We start from the raw sequence: 26,018 nt of genomic DNA, 5'->3' as shown, positions 1-26,018 counted from the left end.
GAACACTACTAATTCAGAAATAAAAACAAGTCTGAGAATAAAGGGAGAAAAGTGGGTGGTGGATTTCAAGTAACTTGGATTGGAGAATAGGTGCAGAATTAAATGTTCTTTGACTAAAGGACTTCACCAGGTTTCCTTTACACCTGTCCTGTGAAGGTCTTTAGTGCTAATGATATAAATTCTTAATTGTCATAGGGTGTGTGGCTTCATTTCCTGCAGTTCTTTATTTCTTCCTCCAAGAATTCTTTCTCTGTGTGTTTGCTTCTGTTCAGGCTGGCTGTTTTAGAAGACTGATTTGTGAGATAATGGATATAATACATGCACTGACACGAAGTGATGTGATTTTGCGGGGAGGGATGGAAAGAACTAGACTTCGATGTGCAATTTCTGTTAACATTGTGCTTCCTTAGCCTTTATATGAAGTGTTCTGAGAACATGCTGAAAAACATTTATAAATATTTTCACAATATTAATACTTCATAAATATGCATTCAAAAATTAAATACAATATTTGGTTTCTTAACCTCATTTCTTAGGGTACAGGCATCCTTCTCCTACCACTGTAGCAAGAACAGTAAGGATTTTACATACACTACTAGCTCTAGTTAACAAACATAGGAACTGTGACAAGTTTGAAGTGAACACCCAGAGCGTGGCTTACCTAGCAGGTAAAATGAAACAATCATTCTTTTAAATTTGTGCTAACTGAAAAGGAATGGTTTATTGTGCGGATTCTTATGGGTTTAGGCTGTTAAAACTGTGCCAGCGTAAAGGGAACTGGTAACTGGAAGTGGACAAGAGCCTGGGCTAGGCTGGGGAACGTCAGTGAGAGCTTTGTGGGCTGCAGGCTTGCCAGCACAGGACCTGCTGTGCAGCTCTGAAAATGCCTCAGGGAGGCTGCAGGTTCCTTCATCTAACTGCTGAAGTCTGTGCCTTAGAACGTTCAAATTTCTAGTGGTCTAGAAACAGAAATTGCAGCCACGTGAGTGCAAATGTTTAAATCATGTAATTTTAACTGGATGGGTAATATAATTCTTTTTAAAGTACCTACTTTTAATCTGTACGTTTCAGTAAGGTGTAGTTACATCTCAATGGTAGTCTTTGCACTAAGTAAAAAATTTAAAATTTATGGAACATTGTTTACATTCTTCAATGTATTCCTACCGTGGAAAACTTACGTTAGCTTTCTTTGAATTTTTAGCTTTGCTAACAGTGTCTGAGGAAGTTCGAAGTCGCTGCAGCCTAAAACATAGGAAGTCTCTCTTGTTGACAGACGTTTCAATGGAAAATGTTCCTATGGATACATATCCCATACATCACAGTGACACTAGCTATAGGTTGGTTGTCTAACTTTCAGATAAGTTATCCAAATTTCAGTGTCTGTTTCTTTTAGTAAGTTATCCAAAGGTAACCTGTGGTATATTGAAAACTGAAACCCATGTTTGTAAAGCTAAGCTGATGTTCTGTTACTGGTTCCAGACCAATATGCTATTTACAGTGTGATCAGGAGTCACAGAGGAATTTGGGTGTTGAATTTGTATAGATTTAATTTTGAGATCTGTAAAGCTGCTTCAGAGCTTAACTGCTTTGGAGGCTGTTAAAGTTATTGCTAATGTCTTATTACAAGACTTAATTTAATCTCATTTTTCATTTATGTTTTAGAAGAAATTTTTTTTGCCCCTTTAAGAGCTTCAGGGCGTATACTAAGCAATCATTTGGTCCATGTCACTGGAAAATCTTGATACCTTATAGCCTGTCTGTGTGCAGCCACAGAGATAAGCTAAGAAAACGGTGTAGAAGTAAGGTGAAGAGCCGGTTTCTTTCAATAGAGAGCACTTTACTTGGTGCTTTTCTCTCTTTTTAGCATCCATATGGAGTAGCTGGTTATATTCCTTCATAGACTGATTTGCTTGTGTTCTCATTTCTTTATTTTTTGATCTCTTCAGCATTACATTCATATCATATTATTAGTTTTCATTAGCTTGGACATTTTTGCAGGCAAAGTAATTACTGTTTCTTAGTTTGTGTTTTTGGGAAATTAACCTGTGGGGAAAGACGGGTTTAGTAACGGATAGTTTGGCCCGTTGAAAAATTTATGCCTAAATGTGCACAGTTTTGAAGATCTTTCTGAATTTAATTTCTCTGCACTTTCAGGACACTAAAGGAAAATCAACCATGGTCATCACCAAAGGGGTCAGACAGACATCTGGCTGCCAGTTACCCAACAGTGGGACAGATAAGCCCTCGAACACGAAAATCCATGAGTTTGGATATGGGGCAGCCTTCACAAGCGAACACTAAAAAGCTTCTAGGTTATTAAGATAACTAATTTTCCAATTTGTCTACAGAATGCCCCAGGAAGTGTTACTGGAGAAAGAAATGACACTTGTATTTGTTTTGACTTTTAAGTGCTTATTCCTGATTCAGAGGAATGTGTGCAGTTTCTACAAAATACAATTTACAGAACACTGTACAGTTAAAGAGGACTGACGCAGTTCTTTTCATTGTGGGGGGTGGGTGGGGGTGGGAAGCAAGAGTGACACTCAAAATGTTTGTGTTGAAGTGGAAAAAAAAGGAAGAAAAAAAGATACTTAGGATTCATAGTGCCAATTTTCTGCCCCCAGCCCTCTTTCAACTAAACCAAGAAGCTCAATACCTTAACTACTATATTGAATACTCTATTTATGCTAGAAGAGATGGTCCCAGAACATTTTAGATGTTTTGTAAGCAATCTGATTTTTATTCATGACTTCTCAGTGCATCGTGTTTACAAGTAAAGTCTTAATATCGGAGAAGCAGGATGAGTTGCCTTGCATAACTTGTAGGCACCCTTTTACATTATATTATACGATGTATACGGAAGGAGAGGGGCATTTCTTTCATTACAGCGCTATTACTGCTTCCTTTCCAGTAATCACATTTTGGCATGTTTATTCGATGTGACATGTTGACCAGGAAACCATAGCATGCCCACAGCTTACAAATTGGAATAAATTGCTTGCTTTTCTCATATGTATTGTGAAGCATTTTGGAAACTCTGATGGAGAGCAGCATGGTGTGATTGTATTTTCTCTACCATCCCTGATGAAAATAACAGTGAAAATGTCCTCAGATTCCTATCAATATGATGTAGATAGAGTAGCAGAAAATCAGGAAAAGTTAGAATATGGACTTTAGGTTTAATGTTTTTAATTGCCTGATAAATTGTTTTCAGGTACAAGGAAAAGTTTTGACCATTTGATATCGGACACAAAGGCTCCTAAAAGGCAAGACATGGAATCTGGAATCACAACGCCTCCCAAAATGAGGAGAGTAGCCGAAAATGATTATGAAATGGGTGAGAAACTAACATTTTAAGAATAATACCAATTATAAATGCTTTGTATGTATCTGCAAAGGCTTATTTCTGGAATCAGTGTTTATTTGCCTAGGTTACTACAAGGTAAGGGGGAAATACCTTTCTTAACAGTGGCTTTTGGAGAGTAGACTCTTCCGTCTCTCTGGCAACTGAGGTTTCCATTAGAGCTGCTCAGTTTGCAGATGCAGAATGAGGGGCAGCTATAAAGCACTGCAATGCAGGAGTGAAATGAAATAACTAAAATTTGGCTTTCTGTAAGTTTGTAAGCCCTAGCTGCAGATTTCTGCAGGAGAGGGAATGTGACCTAGTGCCCGGAATGCCTCTCTTCATCTTCTCCTACATCTGCTTCCTGTGCCCCCAGCCCCAACTGCAATGCAGGACAGGGGGTCTTGTGCTGGGTCTGACATCAGTCTGCTGCCTGGCCCTGGCTGTGGTACTGGCCACCTCGGGCTTGTATTTCACCCTGTAGGAAAGGAGGGTTATTGTTTGCCATTTGGTAATACATCCCACATAACGGTCTAGTGCTGCTGGTATTGCAGCATAGTTGTTGCTTTTGTACTTTGTGAAAAGGCTGGTGAACTCTGAAGTGTGCATATGACTGAATTTGTTGTGCAAGCGCTAATTCTATTTTGGTTTGGGTTTATTTCGCTTTGGATGAGTTGCTCTTTTTTACCTGGCAGAAACCCAGAGAATATCACCACAGCAACACCCACATCTTCGAAAAGTTTCTGTTTCTGAGTCAAATGTGCTCCTAGATGAAGAAGTTCTGACTGACCCAAAAATTCAAGCACTGCTGCTTACAGTTCTTGTAAGCTTTATTTCTGTGTATTGTCTGTTATTTTCTGATACTCTTTTACCTTCCAAAGATGCGTACATGTTCCTTGCAGTGTTTCTAAATTTATATGGATCAGAATGACTGCGATGTGCAAGTCTATTCTTTTGTTGCTCTTCTTCCAGCTTCCTAGGCATCACTTTTGGAAATGTATTTAAATGCTCTTTTGAGAGCAAATGCTGAATTTTTGTTACTCTGTATTGTTTTGTAGAATTTGTCCAACAGTTGTCCCTTTTTCCTGGCAGATTTTTATCACAAAGTAATTTTCTGTAATAAAAAGATATTAATGTATTGTGCTTAAAAGGTTAAGAAGTAAAAAATGTTGGAATCCCAGCATAATTCGGTTTAAAAAACATTAACTAGTAATATAGGTACAGTATGATAGTGTTTTCTTCAGATATACCAGGAATAGTAACTTTATTGGTATAATTCTGAAACTCCGTTTTGTCAGAAACTGACTAGCTAATTTTTTTGCCAAAATAGAAGCTATTACCAACTGTTTTTATTGTTTCCTGCATACACATGTAACTTGATTCCATGTCCAAAGAGGACATAAATTAATCTTTTGTAATGCTGCTTTCTGCTATTCAGAAATCTTAAACCCCTAGCAACAACAAGGAAAGCCTATAACTACTTGAATTAAATTAGAAGCATGCTAATTTGATCCTTTCCGTTACGACAGGCAACATTAGTGAAGTACACTACTGATGAGTTTGACCAGCGGATTCTGTATGAGTATTTAGCAGAAGCCAGTGTTGTCTTCCCAAAGGTCTTCCCTGTTGTGTAAGTATCTACAGAACTTGTTTACGGTGACTCTGTACTTGGCCCTTCTCTGGAAGGTCTCTGGACCAGGACAGGGATGTGCGAGGTACTTTGCTCACGTGTGGGTTGCTAGCTGCAGGCTGTCCGTGGCTTCTTGAGACCCGTGTCCACAGCAATTTGAGAATTGCCCTTTCCTACTGTGTTAAATGAATTTGATGTTCTTACCGGAACATCCTCAGATACCACGGATACAGATGGCCCTCAGAGCGCCTCAGCTTCGCGTTGTCAGGCAGGCTGGCAGAGCGTGGGCGAACTGGGTGCAGCGGTTGCCAGGGCGCCTGTCTGTACAGCCATCCTTTCTTCCCGAAGCTTTCAGCATCACTGCTGCCATTACTCTGGTCCAGTGACTTGGAATGGCTTTATCGCTTTTTGATACTGTGGAGAATCAAATGACATTTTAATGCATTCATGTACCTTTCTGTACAAGTCAGTGTATGCTGTCCCTTAAGTGTTATTGTCACCCCACTCAGATGCAGGTTTTTTAATTGGTATCCCAAGCACATATCAAAACTGATTTAAAGCAGAGTTTAAGATACTTTTTGGATGTATTTCTGCAGATATCCCTTAAAAGTAGTATTCACTGGAGTCAGTAGATGTAAGGGAAACCCAACTATCGGAAATGAAGATGAGTAGACTTTTTAAAACCGACCTGAGCTTCATTTAAAAATACCACTACCTTTTTTTGGCTTTGTAAAGTAATGGTCAAAATACAGACAAGTTCTGTGAGCTATTGAAACCACATTTGTAAGTAACTGGCATTTGTATTAAAAAGAAGCAAGAAAACATGCATGAGATCTGCAAGAGAGCTCAAGTGAGACAGTGCGCCCAGAAGTTAAAAAAGCTGCTTTGAAATTGCAGCTCTGACATGCACACAAATCCAATGATTTTTTATTTTTTTTAAATAATTAAATATTTGCAATTTAAAGTGCTAGGTAAATGCTTTAATGGGTTATATTGTTAGCACAGTTTTTTGAAATTGTGGCACATGGTAAAAGTCCTCACTGAACACGTATATGAGTTGTATTCAACTTCTGAAATCACTGAGTTTTTGAAAATCCCACCTTAACTGCCATGTGCTGAGGTCAGTCGGGAACTGCAGATTTATTTAATGAAGAAAAAATAAGCCACTTTGCTTTTCTGCAGGCATAATTTATTGGATTCCAAGATCAATACACTTTTATCGCTGTGCCAGGATCCAAATTTGTTGAATCCAATTCATGGGATTGTTCAAAGTGTCGTCTACCATGAAGAGTCTCCACCCCAGTACCAAACTTCTTATCTACAGAGTAAGTATTTGGCCATTTTTTGAGAAACTTCTGTGCCTTAAGTTAGATTTGCTACTGAACATGTTTCAGAGTTGCAGCCCTGATAGACTAGTCAGGCAGCCTTGTGTGGCATCTCTCCAACTTCTTACATCCTAGTAAAAGTCAGAGTTTGCATATTAAACCCCACCCTGCCAACATGAATATTAAAGCCATTTGCTGCAGTTGTGCACCAAATATTGGAAGTATTACACCACCACTGTGAGTAAAAAGGAGTTGTAACTCAGCGTTCTGTTTCCACTAAGCAATTTAAAGAAATGCAAAACATGAACAGTGGTGATAAATGATGAGTTTTAAGTTAACCTTGAAAGTTAAGGGTTGATTTAATTATTGGTAAATTCCATAGAGTAATGTTTGTTTTTCAGTGCCCGAGCTCACTTTCAAGTGACACTTGAATGCCTAAAACATAAATATTTTATATTTGGTCCTTAATCAAAAACTTTACAGGAAGATCCATAAGAAACAGATGACAGTTGAGGAAAAACTTGAATGTTGACATAATTTTTAAAATGAGATGTTTATTTACATGCTAAATTTACCTTTTAAAAAAATCATCAAGAATTTCTTGTATGACAGCTCTGAGATGCTCTGAGATTTCCAGGTTATTGCTACTTATGTACTTCATATAGAAATTAAAATGCCTTATGTTGGTTATACGTGGTTTGGACAAAATCTAGTGTGGCATCTCCGAATCAAAATACTTCATTTCCGTACCTAAGTAGATCTGAGGGATGTACTACATGTACTTTCTAGTTGTTCACAGTCAGTTGAGAACTGTGTTTTTGTTGTAACATTCAATTTGTTGTTGCAGGTTTTGGATTTAATGGGTTATGGAGGTTTGCTGGCCCATTTTCTAAGGTATGAACAGTACATTAAGTTCATGAGCGATTTGCCTTTGTTTTCTGTATAAAGGGCACTGATGCTCCAGGAAAGATGCAAATAAATGACGTGTCATAGAGTTTATGTGAGCAAGTTGGGACTCTAAGGCTCACTTAGCTAAAACAGTTCTTGAGCCTGCATCAGATTATTCTGTCACACGCGGTAAGGTCAAGTTGCCAAAGCTGGCTAAAAGCAGTCGGGTGTGTAAATGCACCTTTTTACTGCCCCCAGGTTCACTAAGGGGCCTTGGATGGACAATATCGATCAGAAAGTCTTTAGTTTATTACATGTATCTTGCAGTGTAAGGGATTCATTGGATAACGAAATTCCAGAAAGTTAAAGCTTAGGTTACAACAGAACAAACACATTGAGCGCTGACCGTCTGTACTGCCATTTGTACCCTCTAGTCCTCGTAACAAGAACTAGCTGAGCAGCGTGGGCAGCGTTCTGGATGTCAGGCTCTGGGGGCATGGGCAGTGCTGTTAGTACCGTGTTAGGTACCAGCAGCTGGGGCAGTTCACCTCCTGGATGCCGTGGCCTTTCTTTTCTAACCTTGTTCTTCCATGCGCTACAGAAATTACACCTACAAATGGTCTTTAACATGCATGTTTAGATTAATCTGGAAAAGACCACAAATTGGGTTGTACAGATATTCACATCAAACACTTTAAAATTTTCAGGCAAAACCAGTGTAATGCTAGAGTTCTGAGTCAAAGCTGGTATTGACAGAAAAGTAGAAAGAAAAGAACCAATTTTTTTTTTCCTTCCCCCTGCCACCATCGCCCACAGCAAACACAAATCCCTGACTATGCTGAGCTCATAGTGAAGTTTCTTGATGCCTTGATTGACACGTATTTGCCTGGAATTGATGAGGAAACCAGTGAAGAATCTCTCCTGACGCCCACATCTCCATATCCTCCCGCAGTGCAGAGCCAGCTCAGCATTACTGCCAACCTTAACCTTTCCAATTCCATGACCTCGCTTGCGACTTCCCAACACTCCCCAGGTCAGTAGCTGTTCTGGTACTACATAGGTAAGGGAAACTTACTGAATTTACTGGGTTTGTAGCCACACACTCAGCCTTGTTGTCTCTTCAGATGTGTTTATGCATAAAACCTCATTGCGTGCTTGAGTCGAATGAACACTGAGCTGTGCACTGAGCTGTTTTGCTGGTATTTCCAATGTTGGATTCTGTCCAGCACGAAAGCTGTCTCCCAGGTCATTATACGTGAAGGAAATAGCATTAAGTGCATCAGAACGAGTAACAGCTGCATCTTAATATGGAACATATGCCGCAGTGGAGTCTTGAAAATTAATAAACATACAGTATTTCGCAAGGAGAGTAATACCTATCTGGGCACTACAAGGTAGCACGTATTAGGAAAAATAATCCAGAACTGTGCTGTGGAAGAGTGTGTCTGGGCTGACTCTGTTTCAATTGACTGATGATTTAAGGCCAGTGTTCATACAGGCAGCATCATGCAGAGGGACTACCCTCCCTTGAAGACAAAAGAGCGCGCATTCCGCTAGAGATGTGTGGAATACCGGGTCAGTTCAGACCACTGTATTGCCAGAAATGTGCTGCTGATAAAATGAAGGTGTTCAAGAAAAGAACAGTCATCAAAGGCAGTAAATGGATAAAACCACTGAACTCCTTCTGGCTTGGGGAGAAGGGAATTACAGGGAAATGCAGAGGTTAAATTTAACAGCATAGATTTTCAGGGTGAAAAATGAAAAAAAGAGTAAAAATTCCTCAGAATAGCAGACGAAGCATAAGCCAGAGAAAATTAAAATTAGGAAGAAAATGGAATTTATGTCAAAGAAATCTGTGTGAAGACTCTTCCTGAAGTGATTTTGGATTAGTGTCTGTATATTGAGCAACTTCTTTACTCTTCTTTGTCATAAAAATTATACTGTATGCTGTTTCTTAAATTAGGATTTAACTGTTGCAGTTCTGAACACTGAAGCCGGCCAGCCTTTTGCTTCCGCTTTGTTTCTAACCTCAAAGGAAGGCTAGAAGCCACTTGTATTTAGGTATAGTATTTGCAGAGGTGTTCTGGGTTTTGTCCACTCTTGTTCACTGGTTTCTGCAAGCCCTGAAATAAGTTCTGCCTAACTGGCCTTGGCTCGGTTCAAGGAATCTGGTCTTCCAGATTATCATTTTGCTCACAGATGTGATGCATGCTTTTTGCCCAGTATGACGAGTATTGCAGAGGTGAGGCACGTGTAGAGGTGCAACAGAGGTAAGAGAGCACGCTGTGTGTTTGATTAATTTGGGAATAGTGATTTATTTCATGCAGTGAGAAGTGATAACAACTTGCTTTTTTCCAGTATGAGAAGGAAATGGTTTAATCTGGGGGACACCACCTTCCTGAAATATTGATAAAGCATTCTAGAATTATATTTCAAGATCCCTGTCGGTGTAAATGTACTCAAAACAAGATTTGCTTTCCAGTTTCCTGCCGATTTAAGATGATTTATTACATGAAATAGTTGTCCCAAGTGAGGAGAGGAAGTGTGAAGCATATTTGTCACAGTTGTTACATGTCTCTCTAGCCTAAAGGAGACCAGTGTTGCCATTGTTTCCTCCTTTTTCATTCGTGCGTGGGAACAAGGGAAAGAGCAGTGTGGCCTGAAAAGGGACCTGCTGGTGCCATCGGAGTCCCTTTTGATCAGAGTAATAAGAACTGGTGAAAGTTGAGTTTGAAGAGCTACTTAACACTTCACAATGTCCATTATGTGTTATGAATATATAATGCAGCCACTTTATTACATTGTCATGCAGCTCATCCTGTCTCTGTATCTCCGTATACCAACTCCTGAGAGACTGCAGGTACAGGTAACTACCAAGATTATGGAAAAGGGAAGTGGTTCAATAGCAACTTCAACATACAGCTCAGAATCATCTGTGCTACTGGAGCAAGGAGAAGGATAAAATTCGAGGAGGGAAAGGAGCCAGACCTTGCTGTCAGTGTGGAAGTGTGTGCACTATGGGCAGCATCTTTCTGTTTAGAATGTGGCATCTGGCAATTCCAACACTACTTCTTGCAAGGATGAAGTGATGATGCAGGATTAGGCCCTCTACTAGCGAAAAAAGCATTTTTCTGTGTAAATGTCTTCCTTCCATACGCCTCGCTTTCTGTTCCTTCTTCCTTTGTTAGCTAAGAGGAAGGAATTAATCCAGCTTGTCAAAATTCTCTTTCATCTGCAAACAGATGGCTCTTCTCAAACGCTGGTTAAGAGCTCATCTCCACAAGTGGACCTAGGAACTAGTGAACTTTTTGGGGCTACTAGTGAGTCTGTAATAATGTATTTATGATGCTTAGCGTGTGGTTTGCTTGGAAATTAAATTGTAAAAGACCAACATGAGGGACTAATGGTGCCATTTTGGTGTAACCAGACTGGAGGCATCTCTGTAAAGAACCAGCCTATATAGGTGTTTCCAGCTGATGTGAAATAGCCTGAAGTAGCTGCTACTTAAGGAAAGCCTTGTGCTTCGTGTTTAATCTGAGTGGTGTTCTCCCCTCATCACTTACTATTTATTAGTGTCCTGCCTATTTCCTTGAGCATTCTCGCTTCATTCTAGCAATTTGAATACAAAGACTTGGGGTTTGATCAGGGGATCTCCAGCTTTCTCAAACTGTGGATCAGGTCACGGGATGGAGCTTTTCATTTTGCTCCTTCATTCCACATTTATTACATTGCTCCACTTCAATCAACATACCAGTTTAAACCAGTGAAATTGTATCTTAAGCAGTACAACTTGACATAAAACATGCTTTGCTTTTTAAGCTGTTTAATTATATTAAAAATTTAATTGGTGTTCTGGCACTTTGTACAGCTTCACAGCTGCATACATGAATTTTGCATTCTCGTTAACTGTGCCTGGAGGTGCCTGGTGACATTGTCGTTGCTGTACACGTTTACACTGTAGAGATGAGAGTGAGGGAATAAGGGGTGGAAGACCTAGTATCTGCCAAATCAAAATCACTGGTGAAAGACGTTCAGAATATGAAGTAAAGGTGGGCCACAGGATTGCTTGAAACAGTAAGGCAACTGTGGGACGAATAAGGGATGCAGATCCATCATCCACTTTGATTTGAGAACTACTGAACACGAAAATCAAGTATGTAGCAGTGCTAAGCTCGTTTATCACACTGAGTTAAAGAAGCTTTCAGCCAAATGAGGGGTTTTATTATGGTTACAAGTATACCAAGTTGCAGATCTGTGAAAACTTCTTCTCTGGTATCTGGATACAAATAGGCAAGCTCATTGTTTATAAATGTTTGTCTGACACCATCTCTTCTCCGTTCCCTCTCCTTCCCCTTTTCTTCCCCTTGTCATGGACGTTGTTCACTTACATTATTTCTTTCATTCTGTGTCTGTGAAGCTTCTCTGCCTTGCTCTAAATCTGCAGTTTTCATGCAGCTTCCTCATCAAGGTACACTCTACTTTCACCATATTTGCACGCAATACTGCTTGATCTGCTTCAGGGTTGGGCTGGTGGCATGAGAAGCAGTTTACCGATCCTTTTGACAGCGGGAATGGCTTCAGTGTAAGTGCTAAGCTGTTGCGTTTCTTGTGCGATGCTAATTGTATCTGATGATCGAGCAGGCAAAGTCAGTCAGTCATGTCTTTAAGAATAAGATCAATTTGGGAATAGAGAAGGAGATGCTTGGTATGTGGAACTACTCTGCTGCAGGTACTAAGCTACAGTGAACTATTTCACATGAGCTCGTTAGATGCACTGGAAGTCTGTTGTAACTTCAGTTACACACCACCAGTAAACCGACACGAGTTCTGTGCCCTAAACTGCAGCAGACAGAAGCTCAGTAGAGTGGGTCCTCAACACCACCGGATTGCTACTTCTGTATGGAGGAGTAAGGAAAAGCTGCAGAAGCGGGTTTTTTTGCTCATGCCCATGGGTTGCTTGCTATTCTCATTGGAGTTTGTGGTTTTTGTAAGCACACACCCACGCGAGGAGAGGAAAGGCGATGTAGCCTGCAGCCAGCTCCTGGCTGGTGTTCTGAAGTTGGCCCTATATGTGTGTGAATTGTGGAGTGTGTTCTTTATTCTTGCTAATGCCAATGAGAATCAGTTTCTTATAGGAATGAGACATAACCGTGGGAGATGTCATTTATAGCAGCAGGATTTTGTTCTAACGTTTTGTTCACTGTCAGACATTCCAGTTATTGCTGCTGACTGCACTTTTACCCTCTTGCATAAAAACACCCTTCCCGCTGTTCATTCCACTGCTGCAGATGTACCACAAGTGTTGAGTGTTGCTAAACCCACATCAGACACTGATTTTGTTGCAGGAATAATGTGACAGCTATACTAAGATACTGCAACATGAACGATGAACTCAGAATAAAAGTAATGATTGTCGGAAGCATGTCTGCATTAAACACAAGTCTCAGCTTTTATATCTTCAAGTTACTGTGTCCAGAGCTGTTAGAGTAACAGCTCATAACCCAGGGCTTTCATCTGTTGTCATCATTGTCAGCATGAAGTTTACACTAAAGCAGTTAATTTTCGAGGGTTTTTTTTATGTGATTCTTTTAGTAAAACATAATAGAGTTGCCTTGTCCTGCAGCGAATGTGCAAAGCTTCTCAGAAAAGTGTATGCACTTGGGTATAGACCTGTCTGGTTTCATCCTTCTCTTGTACTCCCTCAGCCTCCTCCCACCTTCGGTGGAGCTGAACTTAGGCCACAGCAGTTCTTAAGGATTTCCAGACTCACCTGCTCTGCATGTTTCCTGTTAATACCATGCTTAGAAAACAGTTTCTTTACTTGTCCTTGTTCCAAGTTAATTGTTGGCGCTCTTTTCTTTTTTTTTTTTCCCTCCCCCTCTCAATATGCCAGTGCTTAAAGCATTATAATTGGTGTCTACACTTTGACACTTAATTCTTCAAGCAAATACCTGCATCGGTCCCATTTCATTGTATGCAGAGTAAGCCAGCTGAGCCTTTCATTCTTCCTGGCAGTGAGACAGAGTCCTCCCAACATTGATTTGTACGTTATGTACTTTTACTGATCTTTTGTGAGCCGAGATGAGTGGAATTGTAGGTACCTGAATGCACATGAATCTTCTCTAGTAGCAAGCATGAGCCGCTGCCATTGCAGCAGAACGCTGTAGGCTCAGGTACGAGCCTTCCTCACCCCGCCGTTCCCCTGTTCGGAAGCAGTCGTTGATTTTTGGCTTGAAGAAGCCCCTGGACTGGACAGACTGTCATCCTCCCAGAGAATGCAAAAGTCAGAAGAGACTCGAGTCAGACTTTTTGCTCAGTCTTCTCAAAGCTGAGCCAGGAAGGGCTTTGTGGCCTGGGAGACTTAGTGTTCTCAGCGGGTACGGATGCTCTGAGGATGCAGGGGAGCCCTTCATCTGCCGTGTGAACGTTTACGTGTGCCGTTTCCCACATTAAATAAAACTCCCGCTCCTGTTTGAAGAGCTGACTGGGTGAGGTCAGTGAGCAGTTGGTACCCCTGTTCTCACATTGTAGGAAAGCAGCATAGATTGGAACAGATCAGCCAGTGCCCATAGTCCAAAGTATTTTGTCTTTTATTGCTGGAGACAGTTTAACGGTGAATTCAAGCTGCAACTTTAAGGGAGGGGGAAAAAAAGATTTGAACGAGTCCTGTTGAAATGTGCCAAGCTGTGTGTAGGGTGAGTGCCTAGGTCTGTGTGAGCAGGCATCGTGCTTCAGCATGTGGAGGTGGTTTATGTGGTCGGAGTCCAGGCTCTTGTGGAACACAGGGTCATGCATCTGATCCTGAAAAAAATATTTTTGATACTACAGCACTGCAATGAAATAACTGTATTTAGATTTGTCATTGGAGAGGCAGAAACATCATCGACGGCAAGGCTGTGTTACACTGGGGCCTGGCTGGGTAGAGCTGATTTTCTCACAGCAGCTGGCACGGGGCTGCCTTTTAGCTGCGTGACCAAAGCCGTGCTGCACAGCGTTGGCGCGGGGCAGGGCCTGCTCTGATCCTCGCTCAGCCCCGCTGGGAGGAGGCAGGGTGGGCAGTGGGTGGGGTGGGCGCAGCCCACCGGTTAGTCCGCAACGGCGTGCCACTCGGTGACTAAGAGGGATGCTGGCGGTCAGCCGTCCTGCACCCAGGACCTGGCTGGGCACGGGGCTGCTGAGCGATTGCGATTGCATCACTTGTTTTGTTTTGCTTTTTCTTCCACAAATCCCTCACTTACCTAGACTTTTTATTTTAATCAGGATGCCAAATTTTCTTGCTTTTACTCTTCCTTTCCTCTCCCTCTGTCCCGCTGGGGTGGAGGGGGATGACCAGCGGTTACATGGTGCTGACCTGCCTGTTGGGGTTAAGCTACCACAAGTAATTAATTCTTTTTACAAGTACATTGTGACTGCTTTCCCAGGCAGGCGGCATCACTGCTGGCTGGTGTTGCCAAGCGCTGTTTGGAATGAACTGCCCCTTGTCAGCATGGCAGAATTCCGCAGGGCTTTGGACCACGATGTCCTTCTTTGTCCGGACTGCTGACACCTGTGCAGGCGGGTCCCCTGCAGCTCTGCCAGGCCCCTCGCTCCAGCCCTGCTGTCCCTCGCCCTCCCCAGGGTCAGGGGGAGCTGGAGCCGCGCTTGGGCCCAGCACTGCCAGAGGACACCCATTGGGGGCCGCCCTTAGAGCGTGAAGTTGGGGGATGGCCAAGGCAGGGGCGTTAACCGTGGTCCTTGTGTTTCCCCAGGGATCGACAAGGAGAACGTAGAGCTTTCGCCCACCGCCGGACACTCCAACAGTGGGAGGATGCGCCACGGCTCCGCGAGCCAAGTGCAAAAGCAGCGCAGCGCTGGCAGTTTCAAACGTCACAGCATCAAAAAGATTGTGTGATTACTTCTTTCTAATTTTTTTCTTTATTTTCTTTTCTTTTGGAAACTGACTGACACATGTGGGCCCTCACAAAGGGCCATCCACCGGTTGTGATGCTGCACTTGATTTCAAAGTTCCCATCCTGTCAGCCGTGTTGCCAGATGATCAACTCTTGAAACATTGCCTGAATTTTAATGCCTTCATGTCTTTCCTTCTGTTCTTGATGTAAGCCGGTGTTTCAGAACTGCCCGTATAGATCCTGACGGACTTTGTAGCCGGAGGAGGTGTGGAGTTCTGTAACACTGCAGAACCGTATCGTGTCCAAATACGAAAGCCATTTCTCATACAGTTCTGCCGTGCTTCTGTTATCTGCCTTGTTTCTTCTCTAAAGGAAAGTGTTCATCCTTACTCCTGTTTGCACACTTTTCAAGGTAGTGGCTTTATGAGCCAGGGGAAGTTGCTATAATCCTGGTTTTAGTTCAAACATGTAAGATTTTTAGCTGTGGACTTTTTTTTACCATACTTCAAAGAAACTTACAATAGCCGCAGTACAATGAGCTTAACCAGAGCAGTACATTAGATTAAATTCCTAGTAATTAGCAATAAATGTGAGAGGACAAGGAGGCTGCACGAGTCTCTTCATTCCCCAGACCATAGCTTCACATACCTGGACTGTGTACGGACCAGACTGGACAAACTGGCTTTTTTCCAAAGCGAGTTTTTTTTTGTTGGGTTGTTTTGGGTTGGGTTTTTTTTTTTTTTTTTTGGCTGTACTTTAACTGCACTAAAAAAGGTTGTATGGTGGAAAGAAAATCATTGAGAACTGTTGTGCTGTCATTGTAGCAGTGTTGAAAATCTATCGCTTCTTTCTTCCATTTAGCATAAACTTTAGTTTTGCCCTTCCCAACAATACGCACCTTTGAGAAATTCCTGGCAGAGAACCAGTGGGGTCTGGAGGGGGAAATGGAACGCGTTAACGTCCAGCTCTGGGGGACTGTGCTCACAAAGCTGCTTTCGTGCTGCCCAAGCAGTGATACAAAAACAGCAATGTCTGCTGAAGGTACATGAATGTAACAATAACTGACACTGTCAAATCCAGGTTAGGTGTGAATGTTTGCAGTGCAATTCCTGGGATCAGTACAGACATCTGCAGTCCAGCCCGTCCTGCAGAACGTTTGAGGGGTTCTAGATCGTGAGGGTCCGTACATGGGGGTTACACAAAACTGAAGTTGCTGTCACTGTGAAAGACTTGTCAGCTACAGTCGTATGTCGGCGATGGACGACTGTGATAACGTGCTGCTATGTTGATGACGCGTGAAGGCGCAGCGCTGGGTGCTGCGCGGGCTGAAAGCGTGCAGAGCGCTTGGCCGCGGAGGCGAGCGGAGGTTCTGGTGGAAGGGCCTGTCGTTGGGTGCTCGTTGGAGGGCTGCGGCTATCTCCTGCTGAGGAACAGCCACGCTTCCCAGTTTCAGGTCCCTGTTGTATGTTAGAAATTAACAATCCATAAGTGGCTTTAAGGAAAAGCAAGTATATCCACTATATAAAATAAAATCCTCTAGTGCAATTTTGTTAGTGGCTTTCAGTAAATCAAACTCCACAGCTAAATTACTAGAGAATGGTACAGTTAAGTGTTTGGATTTTATTGATATAGCACATAACTCACATGTATCCACACAGTAACTATGTAACATTTATGTAAATAAAAATATCTTTATTGTATTGATTCATAAAATAACAATTTAATTTCTTTTAATTTGTTTACAGTCCTGGAAAGACTATGAACACTGACTTAATATGCAAGTAGTTTTGTCAAAACTAAAGGAAACCTTAGAATTAGCAGTCTTGAAATAGACACGTTAGAAAATGGGAAGAATTGTGCAATTAACCAAATTTTTTTATTCTTGGCTATGTAGGAGCTGCAGTGAAGTGTGGTTACTGAACTGATACACAACTATGAACGGGATTGTGAGGCTAGAACTGAGTTTAGGAATAGAGCAGTGACTCATGCCATGTCCTAAGCTGCTCCTCATGTAAAACTCTGGGAGTTGTCGATTTAAAAACCGTTCTCATCTCATATGTTGAATTGCGAAGAGCCACCCTCAGCATTGCTGCCAGTCTGTGCTTGGTTGTGCTGAACTGAGCTAATTTCAGCCTTTTCCTTTTTGTTGAAGACAATGAAAGGTAGAGGCCTGAAGGATTTGTAGGTAGGAGGAAAAAGAATCTCTTGTAAAGGTAATTTGCCATTAGAGAAACATAATTTTCAGTTGTTTCTCCTACGAGCAGATTTTCTTTCAACAGAAACAGTAATTCCAGATGAACCACCAAATCAGTTTTGTTTGGACTGGGTGCATTTGAGAGCAACTCTTTTTCAGTATTTTGCATTGTCTGTATTTAAAAGGCGTCCCTAAATTAGAATTAATGCATTCTTTGAAATACATATAATGTGAAATCAAAACAGACAGTGACTAACGTTACCTTTCATGTGAGAACTAGAACTACTCCAGGCTCTCAGTCCCAGCTGAAAAAGACAGTATCTTCATAAAGTCAACAAAATTTAATTTATTCTGTTTCCTGGAAGGAGGGGGAGTCTTTCGGTGTGTTCACTGCATGGTTCAGTGAGGACCTGAACTTCCTTAGAGCAGGGGTGTCAAACACGTCGGGTAACGGGGGCCGACACTGGGCGTGATGGCAGTCGATGGGCACAGATGGGCGCCCCGATACACAGGGACGTTGTCTCCCACCGTCAGTCACTGGGAAGCTTCTGCTTAGATCGTGGGGGGAACCATGGCCTTTAAAGATTAAACTCCTATTAGTAATTAGTTGTTCAGTGCCTTACTGTCACATTCAGCACTTGGCCTGCTCCCTGTAACAGCCGCTGCTGTTATTTTGCCTTTTGGTTTTCTTTGTTACTTGCTCTTCCTGTTGTGGATACTCTCTGTGCTGCTCCGTTCCATTCCTGTGAGCGCCGCGCTCGGCGCCCACTCCAGCCATCTTGCGTGCTCTCCTCACCCGTTACTCCATTTGTGCTCTGCGGGATCAGCAGGTAGCTGCTGGTGGTGATGTGGCCTCGAAACCTGATCTAATGAGCAGCAGACAGATCTAAGAGTTCCCACCTTTGAGTCGCTGCTTCAGGCAGCCCGCAGACTACCGGGCAGCCGCTGCTGCGTGGGCTACTCAAGTCACTTCTTGAAGGCTGGTTCTGCAGCCGTGGAGTCTGTGCACTCCAGAAAGAAAACTCAGATTCAGAAAAAATCCAATTTTAACATGTGGACCATTAACTACATCACAGGGACTGTATGTTTGACACCCCTGTTTTAGAACACGTTATCCATTACACACTAACTACAGTTAAGTACTGTAAAGATGATTAACGTTTTATGTTCGTATTTTCCCTGACTTAAAGATAATTCAGTAGTATTTGAATAGTGCATAACCTACCTGTTAATTATGCCAATGTTTCTGCTTTAATGTGCATGAGGTTTCCAAGAACAGGAAACATTTCAAATAAGTATTGTGGACTGAGCACCTGGGAGCGTTCCAGTGCTCTATTCCTAACTGGGTTGTAGGTTTTAGGGCTTTTTCTGTTTCATTTAAGGTTCATTTTTTTCAAATGTAATGAAGCACGTCTTATTGTTATGCAACAAATTTACCACAGAAAGTCACTTCTAGTGTTGGTCCCACAATTTTTTTTTAATGCAGTATATTCACCTGTAAATAGTTTTTGTGTAAAATTTGACAGAAAAGTATATTTACTACACTGTAAATACATGTGACAATATATTGTATTATTTTGCTTTTTTTGTAAAGCAGTTAGTTGCTGTATATGTATAACATAAAAATTTGATTATTCTAGTGTTAGTAACTGTTAACTACTACTACTCCTTCCTGCTGTTGCGTTATGTCATTTAAAAAAATGCTGTGTACTATAAACTTACACTGTGTATGGTATCTTACTGTTTCCATTCGGGCCTCGACTTTGAAAATGTTTCCTTGATCCACAATCCTGTTCATATTGTAAGCAAGTGTGCGACAGCTGGCAAGAGCCCGGCCGATCCAAACACAGTGGTAACTGTAGGTAAAAATGGTAGAAACCTGGTTTCGGATAATTATTGTTCACCCCATTTTCCCCTCATGTATGTACTTTCCCTTTTTTTTTTTTTTTTTTTTTTTAAGTAAAATGTAAATTCAACCTGCTTGAAGTTGTTTGAAGGTCATTCACTTGTGCTGCGGGACGACGTTGGTGTGCTCTGAAATCCTTTTTCTTGTGACAGCGAGGTTGGGACAGGTTCTTTGGGCTGGACCAAGGGCCCCATTGCAGCACGCACTGGATCAGCCCTAGTCCCAGACCTGGAAACCCACTTTCTCTGGGGAAAATCAGATTCCAGTCGAGATCCAGTGTCTCGGATTTGTCTTTCCAGAGCACGCTGCTTCTATGTGTGTGTGATCCTGCACAGTTCTAAATAATGGCAAAACTGATTGCCTGTGGATAACTGAGGACAGAACGAAGCCCATTGTCATAAATTCCATGTCACTTCAATAAGATTATCATAATTGAATAATAAATCAGAGTATTTCTTTTTAAAATGTAAATTTAATATTTTAATAAAACAGCTGCTTGGTCTTCAAAGAACATTTCAGTATAATTTGTCTATTTGAGCTTTTCTAGCTTGGAAGCTTGAAGTTTCAACTGTCACGCAACTTTTATGACAAATGATTAATCAAATCTATTTTTCTTTTAGGGGAATATATTACTTTCCTATTAAAAATGTATAAGTACTTATATTCTGGCTTTGTGAACCGTAAAAGGATGTAAAAACACATTAAAGCGTGACTGCATTGACTTCTTCTGAGACATCTTATTGTTCCTGCATACTGACCATACCCCGAGGCCTGCTCAGTTGAAAATGGACGGACAGTGGAGCAGGCACGTGGGCCAGGTGCGTCGTTGCAGTGCTCCTGCTGTCTGCAGGGAGGGCATGAAGGGACGAGCAGCAGTTTCTGAATCGTTAAATTTTGGGAGCACTTTTTCTGCACTCCAGAGGAAATGTTCATTAATCCTAAATCTGAAATAGCAGCACTGACGAGAGCAGGGAGCCATGCAGATTTTTCCTGAAAAACACGTACTAAATCACTGCTGCTAAAAACACTTTTCAAGTCCCCTTTTGGATCTCCCTGCTATTTGAGATCACAAAATACACTGTAGCCACAGTGAGGGAGTGAAAGGAGAAAATTTTATTTTGGTTACACCTTTACACAGTTGGAAAAACTATATTTAGGGAAAAAATTGCACCCTTGGAGCAAGCAGTTCTTTCTTAGGAAATTGCTTCAACATCCCTGCCCAGCTGATGCTGCTAAAATATTTTACAAAGGAAAAAAAAAGAGTAAAAATTCAGAACTTTTTTTATGTATAAATTCTGTTGTAGAGTTAAGTAGGGCAAAATTGTAGAAATGGGAAGAGAAAGGAAGCTGTTATTTGCAGGCAGTAAGACTGACCCATGATGTGAGTGGCTAATTACTCAATATTAAGCTGTCTCCCTGACTGGCATAAATATTTCCAAGTACCTCTGACTTGGAATAACAAGCCTTCACAGATAGCTAGCCATCTGCTAGCTAGCCCAGAAGTTTCATACTGAACTGCTAATTTGCTAAGTAGGAGACTCTTAAGCACACTGAAAAACTGCAAAGAAACGTGCACAAACATTAAAATGAGAAGCTCTGTCCCAGCACTGGGGGGATGCTGCCACTACAGGAAACCACGGTGGGAATCTTGTGCAGAATCTGCCGCCTCTGACTGTCAACATCAGCGCTAGGACTGGCCTCGGCCCGGGCTGCTTCGCAGCTGGGAGCAGCTGGCTGAAGAAAATGCATCAGATGCTAAGGGAAATGGCTGTCCTGCCTGTCACAGCGAGCTGCTGTGAGGGTGGGGAGGCAGCAGCAGATCTTTGCTGGCGCTGGCTGCCCCTGGAATGGCTTGGAGCCATCAGGGAAGGTGACCAAACGCTGCCATGGGTTAACTGCTGTGACAGCGACAGAGTTCTCATGCATGAGACCAGGTGAAATCGGATCCCTCATGTCCTGCAGTAGGGAATGTTGCTGCAAGTTGGTCACTTCAGCCATTGTCAAATGCTTTGTATTTTTCCATCCTACCCCCAGGCCCATCTATGTGGGAAAGGTGGACAAAGAACACGTGAACCTAAGTAAATACGATGTGATTAGTCACCCGCTGTCACTGCACTAAAAACTAAAGCCAACCTCTTGTAGCTATGAAGAGCACTGCTGACTGTTCCGTTTCAAAGCAACAATGGCCCTTTCCCACCACTGAAGTTCATGATTTATAGGTGTGAATCCTTTGTGCCTTGGAACATCGGTTTCTTCAGTTGACTGCTGCTATGTTTAACAAGCTCTCAAATAAAAAGAAATCCCAGAGTTGTGCGGGTGGAGGGTGTAGAATAACATCTCCCGTGATGTGACTTGTTAAAACAAGCACGGGTTTGTTCTTCAAAGCAGTAAAGAAAAAGGCGGCTGATGACTGCATCTTTAGGGATATTCAAATGATAGCGCTATAAATAGCGATGAGTAACTATACGTTCAAGAAAATCCCACTGAACTATTAAATTGTATTTTCATTTTTTTCCCTCATAATGTATTTTCTGTCAGAAAAACTAAAAATACCTGCTCTGCTGCTTCTACCCCCAGTTAGTGTTCTTGGAGAACAAGGCCTGCCCAGGAGGTCTGGGTGCTCAGTAGAGCCCTCACGTGTCCCCTGAAGAAGTGACTGCCCAGACCTCCACGGCCTGTGAAGGTGCAGGTAAATGAAGTGGACGGGTCCAGAAGAGGTGGAGCAGGGACGGGCCTGACTGGGAGTGAGTTTTCCAAGATCTAGTTCATCAACTCTGCTTCCTGGGGCTACTGACATTTAAGATAGAAGATGCCAGGCATGGGTGCCTCTGCCTCACCTGTTCTGGGCTCCATTCCCTTTGCCCTAATTTGCCTTCTGTGAGGTTCCTCCGCTTGCTGGCTGTGCTCCCTAGCTCCTTGCAGTATCAGCCATGGGGGGGGGTTTCCCCCTTTCTTGGTGATTCCCAGCTGCCCCTCACCCCTCCTGGAGCCCACTCTGAGACTGCCGTTCTAATTTCCGAGGCCTGGGGTACATTTAGTATAGGATCAGGCAAGTAAAAGAGGAGGCTTTCACCTCTCCTCGAGGGTTAGCGCATGCAAAGAGGGTGCAGTAAGTTCTGCGTAGTGCGAGAGAGACCCACCCAAGTGTCTATAAACAGGCATGACTGAACATGGGCCAGAGACAGCACAGAAACAGTGGCTCTGAGCCAAAGAGGCCAGTTCAGAGCAACGCAAAACATACAAAGGCTTGAAGGCCCCACAGTACAAACACGAATGAGGCCCCTGGGGTGGCTGAGGCAGCACAACAAGAAGGGAAGGAATTTCCCAAGGAATTGCCCAAACCAGTTAGCATCCATCATGCAGTAGGGATCAAAGAGCAAAGGCTGCCTCTGTGCTGCTGAATCCTGCTGTACGTTGAACTACTCACACAAAGAGATGCTCATGGGAAGGGGAGAAGCGGCCATCCACCAGCTCTGCGCACTCTGTCCTTCCGAAGGCTGCACTGCACCTTGTTCTCTAGGGCTGCTTCTCCTCTGCTCTCCCTCCAGCCAAGCCCATCCTTGATTTTAACTCCCGGTCTCACACGGTTCCTGAAAAAGGGAAAAATGGCTGCTACCCCCTCCATCCACTGCAGTGCAAACCCAGCCGCACTGCTGTGAGGCGGTACAGCAGAGGCGGGCACAGCTGTGTGAAGCGACCCAGCACCCACCCTACCTGCTGCTGGGAGAGGAGAGCTCTGCCGTGGCTGCGGAGCAGGATACGAGGAGCACCACGATGCACCCCTTGCTGCTGACAAAGGCAAAAGAAGAGAGCAGCCGTTACAGACAGGCTGGCGCTGAGCGCAAGGCACCTCCCGTAGCACTCTAAGGACTGTCTCAAATACCCAGCAAAGCAATTCAGCACACACACCACTGTTGGCCCTTATGTTCCGGTTCTGTTTGAGATGTTAATGGCCATACCTGTAACTTACAACAAAGAAGAATAAATTGGCCTCAAGGATGCTGAGGCACCTTTCTTGTTCGCTTCTTGCTGGGAACTTTTGTTTGCTTTTTAAATAATCATGAAAATTGAACTAGCAGGCTAGAAAGCTGTTGCCCACTCATGAAAAATTCAGGCATGAACTGTTTCTGTAAGAACATGACTTGTCAGACACAGAAGTGGTTAATCGTTCTGTTAGCAATTTTTTGTTTTATTTGACATCAGTATAACTTTATTATTACTCACTAGAATATATTTTTCTTCTCGCTATAATGCTTATGGCCTTTGCTGTAAGAGCTCAGCTATGCACTGCACAGAGAGCAAGACACTGGTTTTGTCCCAGGACCTTAAAATCTTTATGGTCACCACGTGTGTCTGGCACAGGCTGTCTTTGTGACCTTGGACAAATCTCTTAACATCTTGTGGTCAGGCAACATGAATGCGTGAATTGCCCAACTGTAACCTGCAACTGTAACTGTAACCTGAACTGCCCAAGGATGGCTGTCACTTGGCAGAATTCTTAACAAACTTCTGAGATCTTCAGATTAAAGACATTAAAAGGGCAGAGTCTTAACATTGTTGCATTTTTTCCACTTCATGTGTGGCACAATTTATAGTCTTTAAGCAGATATTTATTACTAATTTCTGATTGCTCTAAACAAAAAGATTGAGGCAAGTCGGGAACTTTTCACAGAAAAATACTTACACAAATTACTAATTTAGGAAGAACAATCCTGCCCAATAAGGATTCTGTGATTTTTCCAAGTTACTCATTTACACTCTCTAATGTACTAACTGCTTGCTGCACACATTTGTAAATAAACAACTGAACAGGTTCAACTCCAGCCGGCCTGGTTAGTTAAGCCAATAAAAGTACCCTGGTGTCCTGCTGTTAAGGTGTTTACAACAGAAGATTTACTGCATCATTACATCATGTAGAGCATGCTGTTTACAGCCACGCAAGCTCATAAGAGCAGAAGACGCTTTGCAGAATTAAAGACTGGAAAAAGGAAGTAGGCTAATTTTGGAGTAATCTATTACTTCTAGATGAAAAGGAAGACCAGGCTTTCACAGCTATAAGGAGACTGATGCTTTCCTAAACCACTGAGCTCCCACTGGTTACCACCAGGAAATTACTCTGGTTTGTAGTCTCACTTCTCCATTGCTCTGCTGTTCCCTGTCTGCCTATTCTTGCCCCAAAGCACGATAAGCCATCTCTCCCTGGCCTATTTCTTCCCTCTGACTTTACCTCTGTGTTTCCAAAAGATGAAAAAGCAGCCTAAATTGTTCCATTGGGAAATCCTGAGCCATCTGTTACCACGAAGATGGGGCCAGTGACAAACCAAGAACAGTTTCCTCTTCATTGCACACAATGCAGAACCAAATCCTGAAAAACTGCAGGTACAGCAGTGTCCCAGGGGCCACCCCGGTGCCCAGGCACAGTAGGTGCCCTCTGATTTGTGGCAGAAGCGAATACAGCGCCAGGCTGCACAGGAAGGAGGAGCACCTGGCAAAAGCTGACTCCTGTGACTCTGCCTTTCCATGCAACTGTGCTGGGTTATGTGAAGAGAGGATTCACCACTGCCAAACTGCTCTTCCCACACAGACCCAGCTGGGAGGCCAAACTCCTCCCCTCCCTGGTGTTACAGTGTTAAGTGACACAGAAATTAACACTGGTTGCCCATAAAGGTCAGCACAGAACTTTTCCCAAAGCATGGCTGCTGCTCAGATTGCTCCAGCCACACCCCAGATCCTTTTCCTCTTTCACACCAGGCTGCTGTGCAAACTCCCAAGCTCCTTAGAGTAAGTACAACTATTTCCCACAGTCTCCTCCAAGTGACTTGCACAGAGCTGTCTTGAAAGCTACTGTCAAACAAGCCCCTATGCCCTGAAGAGCGCTCCAGCCCAGCAACAAGGAGCCATGCTTTTCTGCTGTGTATCCCCCCACCAAAGCCTCAGAGATTCCTTGGGACACAGAAATCATTTACACACTGTATTTTCTCGAAGGATGCAAAAAGCCATGGGGAAAAACTTCGCAAGTATTCAACAATAAAATGAAAACAAGAGTCTCCACTAATTCCAACCCTGTGCTACCTTGCTCAAACACTGGTTTTCATTCCTTATTCTGGTTTGGCCTCGGCAGACAGCACCTCCAGTCCCGCGCTGCTGCAGGTGCCTTCTTACTGTCTAGTTCCGTCATCAGCTAAGTGTTTGCAGCATTTGCCTGTAACTTTGTGTAAAGCACAGATTCACCACCCTTTTACTCGTTTGAACAGCATGGTGGAAGTCAGCAGTGTCTGGCTGTGTTAGGAGACAATCAAGTGCCTTGCCTCTGGGGCTGAGACGAGCCTGGTGATCACAGCAGAGAACAGGGCCGAGCAGTTGGCGCGATGAGGGTGCTGAGGCGCAGTCTTTCAGAACTACGAGAGGACGAGGAGCAAAGAGCCGTTCCGAGCCCTTTGAAGAGGCGAATCAGATACCCAAGGCCTGGCCGAAGCACCAGGCACGGCAGGTCCTGCAGCGGGAACCCCTCCACGGCAGCAGCTGCTGGGCCGCTGGCATTGGCGCGGGCCGCTCCCCGCCTGGGCATGAGGGACGCCACGGGAGCCGGCCCGGGCGCCATTACCGCCTGCGGGCCTGGGCAGCACCTCGCCTCTCCGCTCGCCTCACGCACAGAGGGACGCCTCTGCGCCGAGCCCCGCGAGCCCCGGGGGAGGGAGGGAAGCGGCGCGGCTCGGCCCGGCTCCCTCCCGGAGCGGCGGCAGCGATGGGGGCGGCCGGGCCGGACCGTGGCGGGAGGGGCCGCTCCGTGCCTCGCGCCGCTCCCCTCAGGCGCGCCGGGCCGTGCGCAGCCGCGGCGCGCGG

At 43.5% G+C, this 26,018-nt stretch overlaps 1 protein-coding gene and 1 long non-coding RNA gene across 4 annotated transcripts in view; one reads left to right on the top strand and one right to left on the bottom strand.

Moving 5' to 3' along the window:
* The window catches only part of NF1 (neurofibromin 1), a 103,753-nt gene extending 83,857 nt beyond the window's left edge, over window positions 1–19,896 (top strand). For all 3 annotated transcript variants that reach the window (XM_055797078.1, XM_055797077.1, XM_027781344.2), the window contains 10 exons: window positions 537–668; window positions 1,202–1,337; window positions 2,155–2,312; window positions 3,215–3,337; window positions 4,039–4,166; window positions 4,873–4,973; window positions 6,156–6,298; window positions 7,146–7,192; window positions 8,003–8,219; window positions 14,935–19,896. In XM_055797078.1, coding sequence (XP_055653053.1) covers window positions 537–668; window positions 1,202–1,337; window positions 2,155–2,312; window positions 3,215–3,337; window positions 4,039–4,166; window positions 4,873–4,973; window positions 6,156–6,298; window positions 7,146–7,192; window positions 8,003–8,219; window positions 14,935–15,077 — 1,328 coding nt within the window. In that variant the 3' untranslated portion in view covers window positions 15,078–19,896. The remainder of the gene's footprint in view (window positions 1–536; window positions 669–1,201; window positions 1,338–2,154; window positions 2,313–3,214; window positions 3,338–4,038; window positions 4,167–4,872; window positions 4,974–6,155; window positions 6,299–7,145; window positions 7,193–8,002; window positions 8,220–14,934) is intronic.
* Window positions 19,897–20,265: 369 nt separating this feature from the next.
* LOC106112260 (uncharacterized) lies at window positions 20,266–25,996 on the bottom strand. The gene is made up of 3 exons (XR_003552931.2): window positions 25,248–25,996; window positions 22,890–22,961; window positions 20,266–22,765 (listed from the first exon to the last, which is right to left on the bottom strand). It is a non-coding gene; the product is annotated as an uncharacterized LOC106112260 (long non-coding RNA).
* Window positions 25,997–26,018: the final 22 nt, after the last annotated feature.

The sequence above is a fragment of the Falco peregrinus genome, chromosome 2, assembly GCF_023634155.1.
Source record: "Falco peregrinus isolate bFalPer1 chromosome 2, bFalPer1.pri, whole genome shotgun sequence".
In the NCBI taxonomy this organism is placed as follows: Eukaryota; Metazoa; Chordata; class Aves; order Falconiformes; family Falconidae; genus Falco; species Falco peregrinus.
This window is presented reverse-complemented; position numbering and strand designations above follow the sequence as displayed.